This window comes from Pezoporus flaviventris, unplaced genomic scaffold, assembly GCF_033815535.1.
Source record: "Pezoporus flaviventris isolate CSIRO_AGI_PZ_B2104156 unplaced genomic scaffold, CSIRO_AGI_Pfla_v1 ptg000015l, whole genome shotgun sequence".
In the NCBI taxonomy this organism is placed as follows: domain Eukaryota; kingdom Metazoa; phylum Chordata; class Aves; order Psittaciformes; family Psittacidae; genus Pezoporus; species Pezoporus flaviventris.
In genome coordinates, this window is record NW_026892563.1 from 16,268,277 (window position 1) to 16,286,558 (window position 18,282).

Below are 18,282 nucleotides of genomic sequence, written 5' to 3' on the forward strand. Positions count from 1 at the left end.
GTATGAAAGAGGTTCTTCCAGGAGAGGAAAAGTATACACTGGCATTTACTTCTTAGCTGACTGAAATAGAGCCCTTAAAGCATCAACTGAAGTGGGAAACCTGGCACAATGTATGCCACATTTCTTGTGTAACTTACATTAGGGTTATAACCAGTCATATAAGAATTATCAAGTCATTTGCAGACAGTTGGAATGTCTACAAAAACTACGGTATTCCTCTTTCCCTTTGTGTGCTCTGGGGAATGTTAATACATATTGCTTTTAGTATACCGTGCGTTGGTGTGCAAGTCAGCAAAAATTGGAAAGCTATTGACATTTTAAAGGGTGGAAATATCAGAAAAAGCATATGAAACTAATAAAAGAGACACACAAAGTCTGACTCCAAATACACACATGGAAGAGCAGCACACAGTGCTGAATCCTTTTCAGCATTGCTTCATTGCTTGTCTCAGTTAACCTGAGGTACAAATAACTCTAATTTTACTTGCTTGCTTGCATTCAGCTGCAGCGATGACAGATGGACTGATGAGTTGTACCCAGCTTGCACTACCCTGATATTTTATGCTAAAATTTCCTTATTTATTCTTACAGATTGGCTGCAGGAGGTACAGCATTTCCCAAAAACCTCCAGAAGGTTTGGTAAATGTTGCTGCCACAAGCCTACCACTCTGTGCTGCTGTTAAAGAAAGAATTCTGCAAAACTGATTGGAACAGACACACTTTTGACAGCAACATCATTTGAGTTCTTAAGGTCATGACTTCTTGTAGTATGTGCATCCCAGCTTGTGTCAGCATGTTGTTTCCTCTAAAGAGTGTGCTAGGGGGAGGTGGGTGTAGTCAGTAATCCCAGTGCAGTCCTCAATATTCAGTCCCTGAAAGCCAGCCACTAATTCAGACACATTCAAAATGCTTATCAGCTCTGGACAAAGCACTCTGTAACAGTTGCTTCACAAACCTCTCTCAACATTTTATCCCCCACCATGCTAGTACCACAATGCTTTGCTGCTGAGCTGTACCACCTTAGACTTACTAGCCTGACAGACATTTAGTCTTATGCTACAGATGATGTGAGGTGAAGTGAGGCGAAGTGGAGGGCAAACTCCTCACATGCCTCCATGAAGTTCTGGAGCTATTGGCTAGGCGGAATCTTGCATGGCACCACGACCTACTAGGTCTCCTGCACTAAGCAGAGGAGTTATGCAGCATCACTGGGTCTCCAGTCAGTCATAAATGTAACCTTAAAGTCTTCCAAGATTCAGAAACTACTGTTACCTAACATCCCCACATTTTGGAGCCCAACCACCCTGCTGGATGACTATCTTCTGATCCAGCAGGAGAATCGCATCCAGTGGACCCAGGTTGTTATTTCTTGAAGAAACAAAAAAAGAAGGTCTTTCAGAGTTGTAAGTGCACAAGGAGAGACAGCATACATCAGCACAACTTTTCTACATCCTAAGAAATCAGTTTCTCAGCCCTACATCATGGAACAATTCCCAAATTTCTGTTAGTTAAGTGTTGCATATCTTAGGATAGGGGCCCAAGAATCCTTTTATCAGCCTATGCAACACATACAGATGGTATAGGGAGTGGAAAACTGAGGTGTAAGGCTTCACAGGTACAAAATGTGTTCTGGCTGAACACATTAAAATGCTGCAGACCAGTAATACATTAAGCAATGTTTGGAATGGTATGAAGGGATGAAGGGGCAGTGAAGTCATCTGAGATCTGAGCACAGCCAGTACACGTCGTTCACGTCATTTGGAAAAGATCAAATTATATACTTTTTTTTTTTCTACTAATCTATCCCAGTTGAATATAATGGATTAATTTTGTTACAACTGGTGCAAAGTTGGCCTAAAGTCTCATGTGAGGTGATTCGCTAAGGCATACCCTACCTTTAATGTCTGTGTGAGAGAGATTATTCTTTTCCCAACTCCAGATCCCCTCAGAAAGAAAGTCCAGCTGTTGGTTTCTTTCATAGCAAGGGATCAGTACATATTGCTTTACATTTTCAATGCTGGTCATGCAAGTAAAAAGGCAGTTTAAAGACTTTGTAAGTTACAGCTGAAAGTCTCCAAAGCCTCCACAGATCATGGGGCTTATGGCTTTCATTGAGTCATAGCTTGCACACTTTAAAGGACAGAAAAAAAGCATTAGATCATAGGTGTAAACCTGTACAATGAAGTTCATTAAACTTCAGTCTGTTACCCCCGTACTGAGCTCAGTAACTTCTGTTTGCCTTAAGCGTATCTTCTATAAAGACATATAGCCTTGATCTGAAGACATCAAAAGAGGAAGAAACCATTGCTTCCTTCAGTATTTTGTTCCTGTGGTTAATCAAACTCCTAGTTATAAATGTGTATATTATTCTAATTTGAGCTTTTGTGGTTTCAGTTCACAGACATTGGCCCTTGATATGTTTTTTCTTCTAAAACAGTCCTTTAGTTCCCAGTATTTTCTTCCCTTGGAAGTACGCATAAACAGTAATCAAGTCACCTCCCGTTCTTCTTTTTGATAAGCCAAACAGATGGTGTTCTTTCATCTCTCATTATAAGCCTTTCCAGTCCTTCAGTCATTTTTGTGGCTCTCTTCTGTACTTTCTCTAACTTGCCTTTTCTTTTTTTAAAATGGACAACAGAATCATACAGAAAAATCCAGTGTCCATTTCACTAATACTATTATTCATTCCATTCAAAATTACAATTATTCATCCTTGCTATTCCTCCTCACTAGTTTTCTGGTTTTATGCCCAAGGATTTCCTGTTCCCCCTTCTGCCACAGCTTCACAACCGGAGCTCACACCAAGTTGTTTGTGCTTTATGACTTTTAAATGCTTCTCAGCATTGCTGCCCTCTAATTTCTTGCCCCAAAATCTTTCCTCAGCATAACTTGCCACAACGCCATGCTGGACTTATCTAAAGAGTGATGACTTGACAGACAGTTCACCAACATTCATTTTCCCAATTTTTATTGCATTTAATATTGCTATGAAGTCTGACAGCATATGATTATTTGGGAACTTTTACTGTCCTTAAAAAAAAAAAAAGAAAGTATCTGCTCTCTGTGCTTGAAGATGTGCCTTTTTGCACCAGAAACATTAGGATATCCAAGGCAAATATAAAAAAAGAATTAATAAAAGCTATAGTTTAAGAAGGCTTTAGCCTTTTAAACTAATGCATCATTTCTGAGGCTCAGTTATCTGAATGAAAACAGAGAAACCCACACTACGTCTGATTTTATGCAGTGAGCAATAATTTGCATTTCCCTGAGAAATAAAACTTATACAAATAAGATTTCTAGAGCTCAACAGCTGCAAGGCTTCTACCTTTCTCATGGCTTTCAGGTTTGGTCTTTCAGGAAAGCTTCTCTGGAGCTAATGAAGCACTGAACTACAAGGGAAGGTTTGAAGAGAATAATGAAGGACAATGAAGAAGATTAAAAACAAATGAACAAATCAATAAAGGGACAACATTAAACTTTATGAAGACTGTAAAACTGGAGGATAAAAATAACCTGTACTCTGAGTTATTCAGTACCAGTAAAGGAATATCACAAAGTATAGATATGTATGTTCATGTTTGTGATTTTATTTCTATCATGACAGATCTTATCCAGCAACAACTGCTGAAATAGCAACTGAACTAAAAATATGCATACATATCCGAGAATTAGCCGAGAACACAAATTGAGCAAGTAAAGTTGCATGAGCCAAGCTGTAAATTTGTGTTATAAATGTCTGTGTCTGCAGGGCAGTATTCATTTAACTCCTGAGTAATAGCACAGATTGCAGAGATCTATAACACAATAAAGTTATAAAAGGAAAATTTTTATTAGACTCCGTGACTTGATGATTTATATGCGGTTTAAAATATTAAGAGAGATAAAAATGACAAAAAAACCTCTTTAAGAAGTCTGTTTTCCTTTTTATTAGAAAAAAAAAGCCCCTTTCATTCAACTTCCCTCTGTCCTAAGTTATTTGTAGAACTCCGTGTTTTATTTAAATATTCAAAATACCTATTAAGATACAGACAGACGTTGCTGCATTCCTGTTAAAGAGGTTTCAGGGCTTAACTGAAGAAAAATGGGAAACCAGCTTTGATTTCCACAGGCCAGGTAGTTTCAGGATATACCTCCAGATATATACATAAAATGGATATGCTGGGGAAAAAAAAAAAAAAAAAGGAACTACTGGCACAGGGCAGACAAATATAAATAGATATTTGGTCATTGTTCATTTTAAAAGATTTATCTATGGATTCTGGAAATTTTAACACACACATACTAACATGCACACCCATGCATCATGTGAGAAAGAAACACACAGCAGATTCACATAAAATAATCCCTATACAAACCAGAACTCAGCTTAACTCCTTTTTCATCTTCTCCAAGTCTAGAAATCCAAATGAGATCCTGTTCTTCTGAGGTTTTTATCAATTTCCTCTGTTACTCAAAAATTTAGACAAAACAAAACATATGCAAATGGATCTCATTTCAAAGCGAATTTTCCTTTACCTTTGTACTATTGAAAAAACAGAGTTTGATGTTAATAACAAACAGCATCTATGTAGAATGAGGTAAAGAAAGCTACAGAGAAGGAGGCATATATCTCGGGCTAATTATACCATCAGCAGAACTTCAGATTGAAACATTTGCAAGTACTTAATTTAACAGTTTGAAAAGTCTTTTCAAACACAACCAGACCAGAATTACACTTCACGATAATGAGAATTTGTTAAGAAATAAATTTGACCGTAAGTAGCTAAAATGAGAGAGACCTGATTGTTTCAGAAAACTAATGCTAACAGGCAAGATAAGCATCCAGAGACTTGCAAATATAAGCAAGAAACAGGCAGTTCCTAGCTCTGGACAAAAACCCCCAAACCTTCTGGAACTGCTGTGCTAGTGTGCTTATCTCACTGCTTCTAGCAAACCAGACAGTGGGTATATATCAGAAGAACTGCATGAAATGTTACGGGTATATACCAGAAGTATTACCTTTGTTTACCAATAAGGCATGAAAAAAGAAAAAAATGTTGGGTTTGTTTGGGTTTCTTTAAAGTCAACATTTAAGAAACACAACAAACTCCCTGCCTGAGGAATGAGCAAACTATGAAGAGGGTACAATGCTCTGCACTGATGAAACCACAGCAGTCAGAACTGTGGTGAGATCACAAGGTACAGAAAATGTACAGGCACCAGAACTGATTCTTGTATAGAACTGTTACAGAACCATAGTGCAAACCCAAAGCTCCTCATGTCTTTAGGAGATGTGCCTTAAGAAGGCCAGTAAAAACTAGCAGAATGTGAGCCCCAACTGATGAAGCAATTATGAAATGCATGTGGAAGCACATTTTACATGATGAGAGCCAGATTATTTTTGATATTTTAAAGTTCAAAATATTGCCCCAAGGAAACAAAAGCTACTAGTTAGTGCAAAGATGAGCGCATTTTTGTTAGTTATATAGTAGTTCCGACACTGAAGTAACAACGTAATACACAAAGGGTTATGGTAATATTTATGTGTGGCGGCTAAGCACAGCCAGGGTGGACAGTCTGATCCAGGCGTTCACATAATCAATTAGAGTTCTGCTGTCTTTCCTGACCCTCCATCCAGATTAGCATCATACTGTATGGATACACGTGGATGAATCATCTGCAGCACCTGAACAGGATGTGTGAAGAGGCTTGGTGAATCAGTGATCCAGTATGAAGACAAGAGGACATTATTTTCCTGGAGAGATCACTTTTTATAGGAGTTTCTAAATCTAGGTCATTTACAAAACCCATTTTTGCTCTTCCTACCCAGTGGAGGGTATTAGGTCTGGCTTTTTGTCCAAGTTTCAAATTAAACAGTTGTTTTTAAAACATTAAAAGTGTCCTCCTATTTCCCAGTTTCCCAGATGTGATTTTTTTCCTCTAAGACCACATAGCTGCAGCTGTGCACAGCTAGACTATTGCAACATTCCTGCAACCTCAGCAGTGATGACAAAATAATAGAGATTAGATGATCACTGAGCAAAATCTGAAAACCTGTTTAAAACTGCATGGAGTCCATGACATGAAAAGCATTATTTAATCTAGGATACCTTATTCCCTTTAGTACAACAAAATAAAACCCTGGGTCACAGTTTCAAGTTCATGCTCCTCCTCCATTCATGTACATAGCTTCATACTGAATAAATATGAACTTGTCACATTTCAGCCTTGGGTTATAACTTCTTTTAGTTTTTCAGTGGTAGTTTGATCACAGATCACACAAGTACCTTGTAAGAGGTGAGGGTGAAGAGGCTGGTGAGCAGTAAGAACAGCTGTCATCTCATCATGATCAGAAGGATGTATGTACTCATAAATGCTGTTACCAGTAAGCTCCACCTGTGAAGAGACATGTAACACATGAAGCAGTGCAGCTGGCTAATTTTCTTTTTCCTATCCCAAAAGTGTTCTTAAGTAACCTGCCTACACCACATCTGGGTAACTACACACCATTTTAAAAACATAAGTTCAATGTACCAAAACCGTGCTCCTAATTATACCCATTAAACTAAATTAATTCCTTCTTCATCAGTAACTAATATTAAAGGGGCTTCTGTGGGAATTTCTGGTGATGATCCCGATACAGAAAAGATGCTATTAGAGAGAGCTGGCAAATGAAGTGATAAACTAGAGCAGCTGCAGAAATGTTAAATTGCTGCAAAATTGGATAAAATCTCTGTGAATGGTATTAATGTTTCTTGAGAAGACAGACATTTTAAAAAAATAAGTTTCTACAGGTTCCCAGGGACTATCACCTGCATTCAGCTGGCAGCTGAGATTTCAGAGCCAAACCACTAGACTCACACAATTCCTCTGTGTGTTTTCAAAGATGATCCACCACACTCAACCCGCAGTAGTGCGAAGAGTTCAGAACAGTAGCCAGTGAATTCAAAAGGCAGACAGACTTCCATAGATTTTCATGGGCACTGGATTGAGCCTTTGCTGCTTTAAGCAAACATGCACAGTAAAGATTAGATCTATCTTAAATATCTGTGTATTCCCTCTTCCCACTTGAACTTTGCTCACGCAAGAATGTATTTTTGTCTTTCCCACTGTCATACCCATAATAACTGCTACCCAAAAAAAATGAATAGTGTGCACCGTATGTCTTTTTTGCTAACTCTATTTGCCACGTATGAAGCTCACCAACAAAAGTCTCCAGATAGATGCAGTAATTGATTTAAGGAGTGAACCAATACTTTGAGCCTGTGTTTTAAATTAGTGTCAGGCTGCCCAATTGTTCGGTGTGGCCTGATGTGCCTTGGGCCCCCAAGATCAGAGACAGCTGAGAGGTGAAGTAATTTAACCTATTATTCTCAGCCAGTCCTACTGATTTGCTAAGATGTGTGAGTTGCCCTTTCTTTGGAATAAATGAAGTTGTCTACCCCACAAAGCAGTCTTTTCCGAAAATGTTTCTCATCGTTCCATTTTCTGCATTATTCATGGAATGTCTCTTCCCAAGACTATGCAAACTAACTTTCTTTTTCTAGCCATCTATTCCCCACTGCTTCTCTCCAACACCCCCTCCCTCCAAAAACAAACAAAAAAAACAACACTAATTTGATATTCTAACCAGAATAAAATTTCACTAAATAAGGGGGACAGAAGGGGGGGGGGGGGGGCATAGAGAGAGTGAGGAAAAAGAAAAGCAATGGAGAAATGGAGAGAAAAATAAAGAAGACAAAGATGTGAAGAAACATGAAGAGAGATGGAAAGAAAAGAAATGGGGAGAGAGAGAGAAGAGGAAGGGAAGGGAAGGGAAGGGAAGGGAAGGGAAGGGAAGGGAAGGGAAGGGAAGGGAAGGGAAGGGAAGGGAAGGGAAGGGAAGGGAAGGGAAGGGAAGGGAAGGATTATTTACTCTGATTCGTTTATATGGTTTTCTTTAGAAGTTCTCCTTAAAAACACTGGCTGTTCCTTTTCAGGATTGTAACAGGTGGGGACCTTTTATAGTAACACTTTATATTCAAACTTTACTGGAGGGGGAGGAAGGAGAATATACAATCTCACTGTGAGTCATGCTTCTCAATGCTTTTGTTTTTAACAGCATGGGAAAAACATACTGTGAATGTTCATAGTTTTCCCCATAAATATCATAATCACCTACAGACACATAAACCAGGTTAAAAAAAAAATGTCTAACAATTCTTACAGTGACATGCATTTCATTGGCCTGGATGCTTGGTAAACCAGAACGTGTGTGGTTTGGCCGATATGCTGAAAGAAAGGAATGCCATCCAGAGGGACCTTGACACACTTGTGAGGTGGGGCAGTGCCAGCCGTATGAAGTTCAACCATGCCAAGTGCAAGGTCCTACACCTGGGTCAGAGCAATCCCAGGCACAGCTACAGGTTGGGCAGAGAAGAGATTCAGAGCAGCCCTGTGGAGAAGGACTTGGGGGTGTTGGTTGATGAGAAAATGAACATGAGCCGGCTTCAGTGTGCACTCACAGCCCAGAAAGCCAACTGTATCCTGGGCTGCATCAAAAGGAGCATGACCAGCAGGTTGAAGGAGGTGATCCTGCCCCTCTACTCTGCTCTTGTGAGACCTCACCTGGAGTATTGTGTGCAGTTCTGGTGTCCTCAACATAAAAAGGACATGGAACTGTTGGAACAAGTCCAGAGAAGGGCCACGAGGATGATCAGGGGACTGGAGCACCTCCCATATGAAGATAGGCTGAGATATTTGGGGCTGTTCCGCCTGGAGAAGAGAAGGCTGCGTGGAGACCTCATAGCAGCCTTCCAGTATCTGAAGGGGGGCTACAGGGATGCTGGGGAGGGACTCTTAATTAAGGACTGTAGTGGTCAGACAAGGGATAATGGGTTAAAACCTAAGCAGGGGAAGTTTATATTGGATATAAGGAGGAAGTTCTTTACTGTGAGGATGGTGAGGCACTGGAATGGGCTCCCAGGGAAGTTGTGAATGCTCCATCGCTGGCACTGTTCAAGGCTAGGCTGGACAGAGCCTTGGGTGATATGGTTTAGTGTGAGGTGTCCCTGCCCATGGCAGGGGGGTTGTAACTAGATGATCTTCAGGTCATTTCCAACCCTAACTATTCTATGATTCTGTGAAAAAAAAAATATCATAGAAGAAAAGTAACACTGTGGTCAAATTTCAGACCGAAAGGAGTATCATTTGTGACCCTGTTCTTATTATTTTGTCTTTGACTAATAGTGATTTTGTTGAAGAGCATGTTTTGCCTTTGAAATTAAAACAATTGTATCAGAGAATACAGCTTCCAAAAAAATACAAACATTTATGGGTGGCTATACACAAAAATCCTGTTCCTTCAATACAAGGAGTTTCTTACAAAAGCAGTATCAGCCAACCTGACTAGCAGCATCAACTGTAGCAATCCAGACAATCTTGTTGCATCTCTGATGTTACCGAGCATATTCATAAGCACATCAACGTGCATCTGCTCTCTTACAAAGTATAATTCATGGGTCTCTCTTGCTTTTCCAAAAGTCACTACCAATTTCAAAAGGGCTACTTCCAGAAATACATATCTGTTCACAGAATTCACAGGACTGAACCCAAGGTCATAGTTTTATCCAAACTGTAATTCGCTTCCAGGGCTTATACCTAAATTTCAGAACTAAAGTGCTTTGTTAAACTAATGACTAGTTTTTCTCATTACACACATAGGAATATTTTCTACTCTGATGCATGCATTTGCAACCCCAGCAAAATCAGCAGGAGGTGAACATACAACACTGAAACCAAAATTGACCGTAAAAATGTGAGTGGAAACATAAAGCTGCCAGTGAAGAGATGGGGGCTACATAAGAGTCAAATAACCAAAATATGTATACATAATTTTGAAGCTGACCACAGTCTCCTGCTACACATAATGCATGCAAGCCCTTTTAAAGCCTACAATGAAACACTGAAAACTTACAAAAATAAATTATATGGTTGAATTCATAAACCTCAGGCTTATTAAACCAGCTTCCTTGATGCAGCTTTTTAATATCTGTAAATACCTGCTTACTACCAAATATTGCTGTTTCCTACTAAGAGGTTTTTTATGTGTAACTCAGCTGCACATTTTTTCCTGCCAAGAAATGATTCATAATAAACACAGAGGACCAAGTAGATGGATTCTAGAGCAAATAATTACATATTTTGCCTTTCATATACTTACTTGATGAAAGAAAAATAAACTTTTGAAAAGTTCAGATGTTTGTGGTTAAATATTTCAATACTTATCAAAAGTCAAAGATAAGCTTGGCTCACTCATGGGCCTAGAAAACAGCTGGAATAAGCTTCAGACTTTCAAAATCAAATATATACGTAGGTGTATATGTATGTATCTTTCACCATTGTTTCCTAAGAGGATTTTCCTCTCCATTCTGTGTCTTTGGACCCTAAGGGAAAAAAAGTATTTGGGGAATTTGAACCTATTTGTTATCCATGAAAAAAAGAGAGAAGGAATTGGCTCTCTCAGGTAGTATAAGTCAGTTCAACGCTAGTCTGAGGCCAATCAAAATTTGATGGAGGAGGGGGTCCTAAGTATCAGTATTTACAATATTTATCATTACAACTGAGAGCAAAGGCAGATCAAAATCCAAAGCCACAAATTAAGTGATAGGTCCACAAGTAAAGATGCAGCCTAGTCAGCAGTATTGTTTCTGATTATCTGATGCTGAGACAGAAATGAGTAAAGCAGTGCTGAAAAACAATCCTTAATGTTGGTTTTGAATTTTAAACTAGCTTAACTACACCAGCCAGTGAAGGGTTATTCAGAAGCTCTAATTTCTTTCTGCTGAAGTTAAATTCAAGATCAACTAGAAGATAAAAGCTACTGTAGTAGGTCTCCAAGAAAATCCTGCAAAATATTTTTAAATGGATTTTTTTTTAATTTAGTTTAAATATATATTTTTAAACAAATTGCACTTTAACTGGAAATCGGTGTGTGGACCATTTAATTGTCAAGTTATTTAATAAAAGGGCCTTTCTATGCACACCCTAAAAGATTTTCTACAATCATCATCACTCTGGTCTCAGCTTGTATTGGCTGGAGCTGTATGAGAGCACTTGTTGAGAATATAGTGTGGGATTATGACTTGGTGAGAGAGGCTTGTAGAATTTGCTTCTACAGACCAATCTCATTCTTGCTGATGGCAGTGGCAAAACTCCCAGTGATTTCCAGAGAAGTAGGAACAAGAACTCATTTAGAGCCCTGGGAAGCTTACAGGAACATCCTAGCGTTAATGTATTAATATCCTAGTACATAGGAGTAGCCTAGTATTAATGCTAGTACTATTTAAAGCAAAATTGTCCCTTCAAAAATAGAACATTGAGACATAGCAAAAAGAGTTAAGATGCTAAAACAGTATGTGGGGTGGGGGGGTGGGGGTGGGGGTTGAACCCACTGCCTTGTTCAGGTGGGATTTTGTATTTGTAAATAAACTATGTGCTGTGAAACTGCTGGAGAACTTAGTGTTTTGAGAGTCTAAAACGTGCCCTCAGATTTGACATCCCCCTGTCCTCTCTGATCTATAGCTCTCTGGGGAGTTCAAGGATACAGCCCATTCATTTACAAGTCTTTGCTAAAGTAAATTATTTGTGATTTTGCTTATGAAACTTACTTCAATAAGCAATATGACCAAATCCTCTAATTTTCAGCACCTCTTCCACTGAGGGTTTATAGGTATTTACATATGCAATGCACGTGGAATTCAGTCTGTGCAAATAGCCATAAGGGCATGAGGGCTAAGTATGACTAAAGCCTGTGTGATGCTTTCAGTTCCCTCTCCTTGAATGTAGCAAAGTCTGTTTAGCGCCCTACTGATCCCATAGTTCTTTACTTTTACCAAATCACTGAATAATACTGAAACTTACAAGATCTGATGATTTGACGTTCCTCAAAAGGAAAGAAGAGAAAGAAACAATTTCTGGACAAAACCTGGAAGATCAGTTAGCACTTCTTCAAACAGCAAGCAGCATGGGACAATGAGACTCTACTTCAGCAAGGACAGGTGGGAGCACTCAGTGCTTTGGAACAATTGTACTGACTAATCTATTCTAGCAGTCAGCAGTGTGGTGGAACTTTCAAAAAAGTTAGGGTGAGAAGAACTGTTAATAAGGCTATCAATTCAGAGCAGAAAATAAAGCCGTTCTCTAGGACAGTGTGATCCAAAACAGCAATATTCAAAGTAATTTGAACATGCATTAAATGTTATGAAGCAACTAATACTATACTGTAACAGACTCAACTGAGCAAACTGCTTGGACTAAGAATGTTCCCTGGACACATTTTTTAAAGTTGGCAGAAAAAAAAAGTAGCTACATAGAATACCGGTTCTCAAAATTACTTTTTCTGTAAGAGATTACAAAAACAGGGACTTTATTTGCCATTAGAAGTTGCGTTTCTGACATTACATATTTGCATTTTCTAGCTATTTAGAGTTCTATTTTTTCTCACAGGTACTAATTCTAATATCACTATTACAAACACACACCCAAAGGACTTCACAGTTTTTCTAAACTAAAAAAAGTTAGTTACTACCAAAGTTGAAGTACACATATAATCTCCACAACTCAGACCCTTCTCTGTTTATTGAAGAGCCACACGGCATATTCCCCCGACATTTTCAGAACATCCTGCTCTCTCATCTCCTTCTTCCCTCTGCTTTTAAGTCTTCCCTTTATTTTTGGGAAGTGTTTGAGATACAATGGATTCTGAATAAACACTTTTGTTTCTTGCAAGTCACATCCAGGGCCCAGTGAAATTAATTAGGGATTTTTCCATTGGACTTTGGCAAGCTTTCTGTCAGGTGTTACCAATGAGTTTGTGCAATACGTTTACACACAAAGGTAGGGAAACTTGCACTCTGCAATAAATTCAAGCTCTTTGCCCTCGTACCTATCCCAGAAAGGTAAAAATTTAGAAATGTCCTTCTAAGAAAAAAAGAAAAAAAAACCCACAATAAAACCTCCTTATACTTCTTGTGCAGAACGGTAGTAAACTGAGTTTTATGAGTTCTATCACAACCATATAAAACGCTTTACTGAAAAGACCGCTGAGCTGGAAAAACTCAGGAAAAACTACCCTGAATTCCATGTGAACACTCATAAATCTGCCCCGCTTTTCTTTTTCTCCTAAAGCACATTTACCATAAAACTCAAGTTCCACATCAGATTTCCTCTCTATTTCATAGCAAGTCTCAATATCTTACACAATTTAAAACATATAGACTTGAATTCTAAACTTTATTTCAGACGTATAGCATTACCATGCAGGCAATAGGTTTGGGTTTCAAGCTCTGTATATATCTGCAATTTGCAATATCATATTATTTATTACCCTTCTTAAAGGTAATGAGGAGTAAAATACAATGAACAAGAAAAGATATAAAGACAGTCATGATGTGGTTGTAAGTAAAGGAAACTTGAATATTTAAGTAATGCCATTTGTCAGAGAATAAAGTTGAACCTTCAAATACACCTAGAAAACAATGTCATTATATACATGGCAACATACCAGTATTAGGTTCCAAATCTAATATCTGTGTTTAATAGATGGACAGAATAAATCACTCCTACCTGAGATAAGCCAAGATGTACAGATGCTGTTTCTGAGATGTACATTATTTTGCCATCTGATGCTACCACGAAAACAAAGCCATCTAAAGTCTGAAAGAAAGATAAATATGTTAAAAAACAAGCACTCTGTTTAAACTATTTACAGCCAAAAAAGTTTTTGAAGTCTTTTGGAGAGAAATTGCCATCCAACTTCAACAGCAGCAAATAACAGCAAAATTTAAGGAACAGAAACCTTTATCTGATGCTGTTCCTACAAACGCTGTGACACATGCACACATTGCAAAACCTAGTTCATTCCCCTGCAGATGCTAGCTTTACGGCTTCACTTTATGCTAACATTCTCCTGTTAATTCTAGTTATTTTAGTACTTAGCACAAATCCTGAGCTATGTGGTACTTAGGGAAAGTCTACTACTACACAAGCCATTTTTTATGGTATAATTGGCAGGCACAGCTTACCACTATTTGCAATATTTAAGGATACTGTGAGCAATGCTTTAAATTTCTTTGACTGTATTTTCAATAATGTCTTTCTGAACAGAGGGCTATCTGCTATGTAACTACATGAACTTAGAAAAAGAAAGTAAAATAAATCAGCATTCAAAACTTTATCACATTTGAAGAGAGATACTTATGCTCATTAAGCTATAGCCATATACTCTGTGAATCTGGACCAAAAATTAGGCAACACACAATGCAGACGAGATCTAATCCTACTAATTGATATTGATGGGATACTGTCTGGAAAGTGATTATTACTTATGTGAGTAAAAATTGAAATTTAATTTAGTCTTTTATGATCCATACAAGAAAAATAATAGGATGCAAAGAGTACAGGTTAGGCAAAACTGACCATGATTTGGACCTATAAACTATCAGTTTGGGGGTACCTTGATTTTTCAGTGCCTAATTTGAGGCATTTTTTTTTAAATACCTTACATCCTCAGTCAAAAAGTATCCATTACCACTAACCAGTTTAGGAAGCTCTGATTGACGTATATATGAATATCACTGGAAAATTTATTTGGAAGAGAAAAATCATTTTTACAGCACACAGATAAAACAAATGCTTATTTTAATACATCTTAATATCTCAAGTTACTGAACCAGGAGAGAATTAATAAAATCCTGTATGATTCATGCTCTTACAGTGCTGCCCCAATAAGAAAGTATTCCAAATTATTCTCTGGCCTACTAATGATTGTACAGCACGTTAATTGAAACCAGATTACTCCTTGCCTTTACTTTCTTTTTTTCCCTCTTTTTTTTTTTTTTGAACATAAATTAAATTTTGTAGAAGTATTATAATGGGAAATAAATTATTGCACCCTTAGCAATAACTTCACTTTTAAACAGTCATTTTGCAACTGTGCTACCCAGTATCATAACTAAAACCATGTCAATGCTTCCACTACTGCATCATATGGTGCAGTAGGTCTCTAACTTGCCTATGCAGAAAAGTATATTGAAGCTGAAACTTTGCATGTAAGGTTTCATTCTAAAAACCTTTAAAAGACGTTTGTGGCAAATATGTGTTTATTAAAATGTGAAGCATTCATAATTCAGAAATAACTGAACTGTAAAATGAGTATTACAGGTGATTAGCATATAATGTTACTGAAGTTCATTTAATGCCAGGCAAAATGTGAAATAGCTGACATGGAGGAGGAGCAAACGTGACAACAGTTATGGTATAACTAGTTTCGTATTTTCTAGGCACACTAGTGATTTTGAAATGTCTGGCAGGACACCAGCCACACAACGTTTTCAAAGCTCTGAATACCTTCACATGAGGTAACTTTCAACTTTATCGATTTCCATGGACTATATGTGGTCAGTACCACATGTTTCACATCACGCTGCCGAAAGCGCAGGAGAAGGGGTGATATTTTGCAGGGCTTCGGTAACAACTAGTTTCAAATGCCGGAGGACTTCGCACAGCGAGGTCCCGGCTACTAGCCCACGGCGCTGCCTTTTCACCTCCGCCGGTGTTGGCGGCTTGCTCGAACTTGGGAAGGGGGGAACTGTCACAGAAACCGAACGGGACTTACGCTGAGGTTTCTATCCCCAGCAGAGTGTGCAGCTACAACAGCTCCAGCTTTGTGACCAGGAATTAACCTCCTACAATAAAAGCGGCCGTTAAACGATTACAGTTTACTAGGTCTTTAAAATCGGGGGAGATGGACCCTTGCTGTATGAAGTTCACGTATAAAAAAAAATGGAGCTAAACGTATTTTACCTTTTTTCCCCGGCTACCACTTCCTAAACTCTCCTATGCGGAGTGTGGGGAGGGGAATTCAAGGGAGTGTGTGTGAGGAAACTCAGAGGAATACCAGAGCAGACCAGCGGGGATGCGAAGAACGGTACGTTCAGGGGCTGACTCCCACGGGGAATCTTACCCCGACGTTCGCCCCCTGCCTGGGAGCCCTGCCCTCTCCACGGGTTTCCTCTCCAGAGCCACTGGCGGAAAAAGGTGATCCCGTTCCCGGGTGTCCAGCGGCCTTCCAGCCTAAACCGCGCTCCCCGTTGCTACCGGTCGGAGGCTGCCGGCGGGACATCCCCAGCAGCTCGGAGGAGTCTGACTATCGCTTTTGCTGCTTGGGGACACTTTCTGTGCACAGAGAACAGATCAGTGCCACGGTAAGCTGCAACCTCTTACTAATATCAAAGGCGTAGGGGCGGGAGTGGTATAACAACTGAAGTTGTTGGCGTCTCGTTTTTTCTCCCCTCCAAGCCGGTGTGAAGCTGGGGAGTAAGAGGAAGGCTTCACCCAGCCTCCTGTCGTGGTGCTGAGGAGAGGAAGAAGAGGAGGAAGAGAAGAGGCAGGAGACTGGTGGCACCCACAACACCAGGTTTCCAACACGAGAGTAGAAAGGGGTCCACTACCTGAAGCAAGTGGGATCCGAGCTCCATGGCTACGTTATCCAAGGGCCCTATCCTGCTTGGCTGTCCCCAGGCGTCACCCAGACCTGCAAGAGCAAGGAGCTGGTTAGAGCTGGAAGTGGTGCCGGGCACCCTGCCTCTCCAGAAGGACACGAGCTGCTCACACCCGCCCGCACCCCTTGTTCCGCAGGGAGCGGGCCAGGCCCCGGCATAGGGTTCAGAAGGTGGAAAAGGCTGACTCCCTTCTACACACACGCGTGGGAAGGGACTTTATTTCCGAGGGGGGACGGCTTCCCCACGGATGAACTTTCTCCTTCCCCGGAGAACCGCCGCCCTCCAGCGCTCCCCTACTGCTTCCCCTCGCCTGCCATGCCGGTACCTTCCGGTCAGCAGCACTGTGTCTGTCCCTGCTTCCCCAGCGTCTAGGGTGAGTGAAGAGGAAGGCAGGCCACACACTGAGAACCTGAGGGACGAGCCGCCCTGAAGGCAGTCGCGAAGCACCCGTCTCTCTCGCAGCCTCCCCAAGCACAAACCAGAGAAGGGTTCCTACACGAAGGGCACAAGGAACTGAGAGACACTCTCCCTTCTTCAACTGCTGCCCCGGCCACGCGTGCTCCCCGTGGGAAGTGCGGCAGGACGGGCCCCGGCACCCGGACTCACTGCCCTCCGCTCCTGCAAAAGTGCCGGTGCCGACGACTCCCATGCTGGCCAAGGCAGATCACTCCTGGGGAGGGGGCTGAGATGGTTAAAGAGGGCCGGGGCTCAATTGGCGAGAAACTACCCCGAGACCTCTTCACCTGCGCACTGACAGGACGGAGCGACTGCACAGCTTCGCCCCGACTGCCCCTGCCCGTGGACAGCCCGGACCTCGCCGAGCCCCTGCCCGCTGACCCAACCGCCCCGACCTGGCACCTCTGTAGCGTTGCCCGGCTGGCTGCGGACGACGAGAGCCCGTCACTGCCCTGGTGACAGCGAGAGGCTATTGATAGAGCTGTGCCAGGAAAGGGCTTGGGACGGGAAGACAGATCTGGGGGTGTTTTGTTTTGCATTTCTTCCATGAAAAGGAGGCTTGCACCAGCTCCCCACTACTCGTGCCAGCCGAAGAGCTGAAGACTCATGCCGGAACTTGATGGCAGGCCCTGAAGGGTGCCGTTGCCCGCAACAGCGCACAGATGGGGAGAGAAAGGAGGAGAAAGGGAGGGACGGGACCGCATCCGTTTAATGCCTCATTTTCACAGAGAAAGGACAGCCCTCGGGGCCACAGCACCGCTACTGAGAGGCCACGGGGCCCTAAGGGTGTTCCTGCCCGTGCTTCCCTGCAGCAGAGAGGCGCTGCGAGGGGCGATGTCAGGTGGGAGGCGGGGGTGCTCGGTGCTGCCAGCCTGGCTGTGCTGGCTCCCGGGTTGCACGGGAATCCCGTCTACAGCATGCAATGGGTGCTCAGCCCTGCACCCTTTAGCCCGGGCAGCCCCCGGCATCCCTGCAAACTGCTGTGCCGCCAGGAAGCTGAGCGCCAGCTTTTCCTCCGGTCCTCTCTCACCGATCAGGTGCCTCCAAATGAACCTCCCACTGCAAGCTTTCAAGGGAAAAGGCGCTGCAGCGGGAGCACCTCTCGGCTCCGTTTCGGGAGGCAGAAGTTGGCACCCAGGCGGGAAGCTCTGCCCTAAGCTCCGGTCACGGAGCGTGTTTTCTAACATCCCGCCTGAATCCCACACGGATCAAGGGATCCTTTGGCAGGGTGTCCTCAGGTAGCCCCGGAGTAGAAACGGCGGGAGCTTTTCTTCCCGCTTTCAGGGCGTCCCTTGGATACCCAGCG

General features: G+C 41.4%; 1 protein-coding gene across 2 annotated transcripts in view; it reads right to left on the bottom strand.

Annotated features, from left to right (window-relative positions):
- SIM2 (SIM bHLH transcription factor 2) overlaps positions 1-18,282 on the bottom strand; it is a 57,900-nt gene that overhangs the window by 31,622 nt on the left and 7,996 nt on the right. For both annotated transcript variants that reach the window (XM_061453583.1, XM_061453582.1), the window contains 3 exons: positions 16,470-16,552; positions 13,585-13,674; positions 6,267-6,375 (listed from right to left, as the gene is read on the bottom strand). In XM_061453583.1, the coding sequence (XP_061309567.1) occupies positions 6,267-6,375; positions 13,585-13,674; positions 16,470-16,552 (282 nt within the window). The remainder of the gene's footprint in view (positions 1-6,266; positions 6,376-13,584; positions 13,675-16,469; positions 16,553-18,282) is intronic.